Raw genomic sequence first — 5,653 nt, forward strand, 5'->3', positions numbered from 1 at the left:
CCTCACACAGCAGCTCCCCGTGGCCAACAGCGGGGATTAGCACACCTCATCATTGAAATATCCACTGCAGACATTCCACAGCAAATCCGTCCTGTGTGGACATAGCCTTATGTTACGCTGACGTGTAGCTGATTTGGTGCAGATCCGCAGCAGATTTCACTCCTTCAATTTAAATTCAATTGGAAGGGTGAACTTTTCTGATCATCTGCACCAAAATCTGCATTAAGGATTCTTTCAAGGATATTGATTCTGTTTCAGATCTTGATGCAGATCTGCAGAGTATTTCACCTTTTCAAATTGTAGGGGTGAAATCTGCATTGTTATGACGCCTGTACGCACCCTTAGTCAGTTATGTGTGAATGCACGCCTGTAATGAAAAAAACCTGATGACTGGTTCCCTTTAAAAATGGATGCATCCATTATGCAATCAGGCTTTTTTTTGGATCCTTTTCAGCCCTCTGATAAAACAGATGGTTATTTTGCACAGGAGAGCGGAAGATACTTTGTATCTATTTATAAAACAGATAGAATAAAACAAAACAAGCAAAACTTAAAAGGAATGTTGCCAGCCCCGCACAGTCATGTGCCCCCTTGGGTGCGGGTCGTGCCCTCACTACATCAGGTCTCATCATTGTGTGCCAGCTCTCTGCAGTGCCTGTCCTCTTTGCCCCTGCGCCCATCCTGGATCCGGTGTCCCCCGTGCATCTGTCATCATAAACTTCAAGGTCAGGAACACCCACTCTGCGGGGTGGGGGGTCGCGGTGACACCTCTCCATCCTCCCTATGGCTGCGGGCTCAGATGCTCGGGGCTGTGCTGCGGAGCGCTGCAGGCTGCTGCTGCTGATGATGATTACAGCTCAGCTGCCGCATTCATGCTGAAGCAGCCCAGACTCGGCGGCGGCGGCTCCGTGACTCCAGCCTCAGCACCAGCAGTCTGATCGCACGGGAGGGCAGCATGCCGCCGCAGGTCTTCGCCCGGGACACGTCCTCCCTCCTGCGCTGGGACGAGGTGCCCGATGACTTCGTGGAGTGCTTCATCCTGTCGGGGTACCGGCGGCTGCACCTGACTGCCCAGGAGTGCCTGGCATCCATCTTCCAGCCCACCAACGAGACCTTGAACTTCTGGACGCACTTCATCCCGTTGGTGCTGTTTGCCAGCCGCTTCTACCAGGTGATCTTCCAGTCCGGCGAGTTGCCCTGGCACCACCCTGCGCTGCTGCCACTCTGGTGCTATGCCTCGGGGGTGCTGCTGACATTTGCCATGAGCTGCACTGCCCATGTGTTCAGCTGCCGCTCCCTGCGCCTGCGTGCCGCCTTCTTCTTCCTGGACTATGCCTCCATCAGCTACTATGGCTTTGCCAGCACCTTGGCATATACTTACTATCTGTTGCCCAGGCTGAGCCTGCTGGACCCGGCGGTGATGACCCCGTACCTGCAGAGCCTGGGCTGGCACTGGGTGGACTATGGCATGCTGATGGGGCTGTACAGCGAGCTGGTGCTGCCAGTAGCCTTTGTGTTGGCAGTGACCTGCACGGTGGCATGCTGCAAGAGCCGCTCCGAGGACTGCTCCTACCCCTTTGCCATCCGCACTTTTGTCTTCGCTATGCCCCTCAGCATGGCATGCCCGGTGATGATCGAGAGCCTGCTGTTTGACCTGGGCAGGAAGAACCCAACTCTCTTCGTGCACTTCTACAGGAGGTACTTCTGGCTGCTGGTGGCCGCCTTCTTCAATGTCAGTAAGATCCCCGAGAGGATCCAGCCGGGGCTCTTTGACATCATTGGGCACAGCCACCAGCTCTTCCACATCTTCACCTTCCTCAGTATTTATGACCAGATGCACTATGTGGAGCAAGGACTGGAGCATTTCCTCAAGGCTCCTCACACCTCACCCACCTTCCAGGGGACTGTAGGCTACTTGGTGCTGCTTATTATCTGCCTAGGCATGGTAGTAAGGACCTATCTGAAGGGACTATCCAGCCAGAAGCAGGACTAGAGTAACAGCTAGGTGCTGCCTGGGTGCAACCATGCTGGGGGCATCATGTTCTTCTCAACCACTACATGCTCAGCTTATTGGTATCATCTTGCTTGATTCTACTGTAACCTACCAAATGTAGCGAGCGTGTAGAATATGCCTTATACGTATGTCTGACGTAACGGGCGGATTATGAGTTGGCAAGCTATAGGCTCCCTGCCCACTTTCAGATCTATCTTGTATCAGAACACCTATAAGCCACTTATGTGTAAAATTTTCTGGCAAGAATTGAAATTGGGGAAAAATTTATATATCATGGGCGGATTGGGAATTTAAAGTGGCCCTGGAAGATTAATCCAAAATTGGCCTCATAATGTGAGTGGGTCCAAATTAATAGCAGGCGGTGTAAACACAAGTAGGCGGGGTCATCGAAATTGTGGTAGGAAGATAGTAGAGAAAGTGCTTAAGCTTGTGATTTTGGCCCTTTAAATTATGCTGTCTTCCCCCCTCCTCGTTATTTGGTGTCTGTTCCCTTCTCATGGGAGAGCGGGATCTTTTGTAGTTGCTCCATCTTGCATCAATCCTCATTCAGCAGCAGTGAGCCCCCTGCAGTGTAGTGTGTCCCAGCACTGCCCAAATGCTGATGCCAGCTCTGTCTGACTAGACTGGCCCACTGGGGTTTCTTCCTGTTGAGCTTATAGCCAATCTGCCCCTGGTTCACACATTGCTGATTAGATCTGCAGCAGATTTTAACCCTTCACTTTGAATTCAATTGAAAGGGTGAAATCTGCTGCAGAGCTGCACTAAGATCTGCAGCAAATCAGCAGTGTATGAACACACCCAATTACGTTATAGAAGATTTGCAACTAATCGTTAGACCTGTGATTGTAGAATGATTCCTAAAAATCTTTGATGGACACGTTTTAGGGCTGGACGCTCATTTCCTGACTGTTACTTATCTGCATGCCTACGCTTCTTACAGTAGTTAGATGAGCTGCACAGTTACAACATCCTTCCCCCTCCTTTTATTTGCAGTGCCCACCAGTAATGGTTGCAACCAGGCCGTGATGGTACAATGAACCTCTTGAAGATGCATTCACTCTTCCTTGCCATGCATACAACACATGCCATAGGTGATACCTACTAGTGCCGCTACTATGACCACTCTGCATCACACAAGTATTTACGGATTGTATTTATTGAACAAGGTATTCTCATTGAGACTGTTAAATGGAGGCACAAAACTGCTGCTAACATTCCTGTATATGTGCATATTCCTATAATGTGCCGCAGTACGTTATATGAATATGTGGTGTTATTCTTGCTGTGGTCTGATGCTGCTAAATATATAACTATGTATAGACCGGGAAACACCATGTCTTGTCGGACCTCAGCCTGTGGTACCCCGGGGGGCTACTTGCACTGTGCTCCTGCTGTGCTTCTAATGTACAGCACAGCGTATGATCATAAGGATGTATTTACACGCGTGAAGCAAACCCATTTGTTTGTAATGGGGTAATGTACATTTTTTTTGCTCACACTGATAATGCTAGAAGGAAGAATGGCAGCATATCCTATTTTGGGGCGATTCTGTTCAGAAATTGCCCATTATTTCCTATGGAAGTTTAAAAAAAACTAATTGCATTGCACTCACATGTTAATATGATTTTCAAGCGAATACAATACGATTTTCAATTTTTACCATCGACACAAATGCAATTTTCACGCACTTGCGAACCGCATGTGCAGCAATGCAGTGCATTGCATTTTTTTTGTTAGGCCGTATTTGGCCGTATTTGCGCAAGCAAGAGTGATTATTGCCTAAACACATACTGATACATTAAAGCTGAGATTTTTCCTCCAAGTGCGATGCCTTTTGCGAAAACCACACATCATACTGCTACACTTGTGATTTTCGCGCTTTTAAAAACAGCATGTTTTTCCGCTAGTAAAAGTATAAAATTGCATCGCACTAGCATGGCAATCGCATTTCCATGCCAGTGCAATGTGATTATTATTATTTTTTGCCTCCTGTACGAAATAATGGGCAATCCTGCAACACAATCACCCAAAAATAGGACATGCTGCAATTTTTCGTTCGGTGCAAACGAAAAACGACTCCTATATAAAATCAATGGGTTATTTTCCCGTCCATTTCGCGATCAAACAGAACTCGTACGTGAAAGTCGCTCCTGTAAATACACCCTTATGTGAATGGGGCTATGATGAGAAACACTGGATATAAAAGAGGTAATGGATAATTGGGCGCTCCGGGTATACGCTGGATTGGTGCTTCTGTCCTATTAGGGACATCATTGGCGATATATGAATTTGTACCTTTTAGTAACGTCTAGAAGGAATCGCTCAGTGGCAGTGGTGTAAGCCTGCCTGAGCGCTGAGTGTCGGACCCCTCCAGTAGGGTCTATTCTAAGAATCCCCTTTGTATTATACTCCTCAGTCCGGGAGGCTGCATTGCACTCACTCTGGCTGCGGTCAGCCACAAGATAAATGACTTGCCTATAAGTGTTGTCCGGAAGGCCTTTATTTCCAGAAGAGTGGATGCATCTTTCATTATAATGTGCAATCCCTAAGGGGCATTAATAGTTTTATTAGGATATTGCAATGAAATCATGGGACACAAACTAGTAACTTATTTATTTATTGATTTTCTTTCCTGATGCTTTGTGTAATGAGCTTTGTCTTTTTTGGGTCATCTGCTCTGGGATTAGCTTTTCCATGTAAACAGTTTGGCAGCTGCATTATCAGCCTCTCTGTATTGTGCGCTCCGTACACAAGATGCCAAATTCAAAGAAGCAGCATGGGCTGGAACAAGACAAGTCTTCAATTATGCCTGGCCTCTTCTGCTCATTCATAAATATATGATCCTTCCTCGCCCCAGCTGCTAACGCACAATGTGAACCAATTGTTTAACTACTGCAGCGCTGGACGGAATCCTGTGTATCGCTTGCACAGAATACTAAATGCACTTAACACTTTCAGCACCAAAGGGCTGGGCTCCACAAATACAGTGCATTGCTTTTGCTGCCTCCTTTGCAGTGCAGGGGTCAGCTGTCATTGTTTTTACCCCATGATCTCACCTGCTTGGCCGTGCCTGCCACGTATTTGTGTGAATGTGTTATTTATTTCATCTGTATATTAGTTCCATCAGAGCAATGAGACGCAAATTGTATTTATTTTAATTTTTGTGCATTTACAGTATATTTTCAATCCGGCCGGTACATCAAGAGTTAAACCAAGCCATCTTTTCCAATGCATGATCATAATGATGGGATATACCACGCAGTGTAACTAATTTGCAAGCACGTGACTCCGTTGAAATAATAAGACATTTAATTTTTAATGTTGTGCTTTCTTTTCTAGTATGTTCTATTGTCACGTGTCCGGAAAATAATGGGACTAACGGGATTGGGGTATATTTGACAATCGGGCCCCCTTCATACGGTCATAGTTGTCCACACTAAATTTGCATGCGCAATACGCAGAGAATAGAACTTATTGTTTTAATGGATTCGTTCACATGCGTGTTTTCCTGCGCATTTCGGTTGCACAAAAAAATGCAGCATGCACTGTTTTTTGCGCATCCAAAGTCCTCATAGAAGTCAATGGGGATGTGCAAATACGCGCAAAATATGCTGAAATACTGCGTATTTGTGCTGGAAA

The 5,653-nt window shown here is 46.6% G+C and overlaps 1 protein-coding gene across 1 annotated transcript; it reads left to right on the forward strand.

Annotated features, from left to right (window-relative positions):
- Positions 1-713: 713 nt before the first annotated feature.
- Positions 714-5,315, forward strand: PAQR9 (progestin and adipoQ receptor family member 9). Its single transcript, XM_066599456.1, has one exon. The coding sequence runs from the start codon at positions 956-958 to the stop codon at positions 1,991-1,993; it is 1,038 nt and encodes a 345-aa protein (XP_066455553.1). The 5' UTR covers positions 714-955; the 3' UTR covers positions 1,994-5,315.
- The last annotated feature ends 338 nt before the right edge of the window (positions 5,316-5,653 follow it).

This window comes from Eleutherodactylus coqui, chromosome 1 (assembly GCF_035609145.1).
Source record: "Eleutherodactylus coqui strain aEleCoq1 chromosome 1, aEleCoq1.hap1, whole genome shotgun sequence".
NCBI classification, from domain to species: domain Eukaryota; kingdom Metazoa; phylum Chordata; class Amphibia; order Anura; family Eleutherodactylidae; genus Eleutherodactylus; species Eleutherodactylus coqui.

Coding starts and splice junctions, on each gene's coding strand:
- PAQR9 (XM_066599456.1), top strand. CDS start 956: ATGCCGCCGCAGGTCTTCGCCCGGGACACGTCCTCCCTCCTGCGCTGG.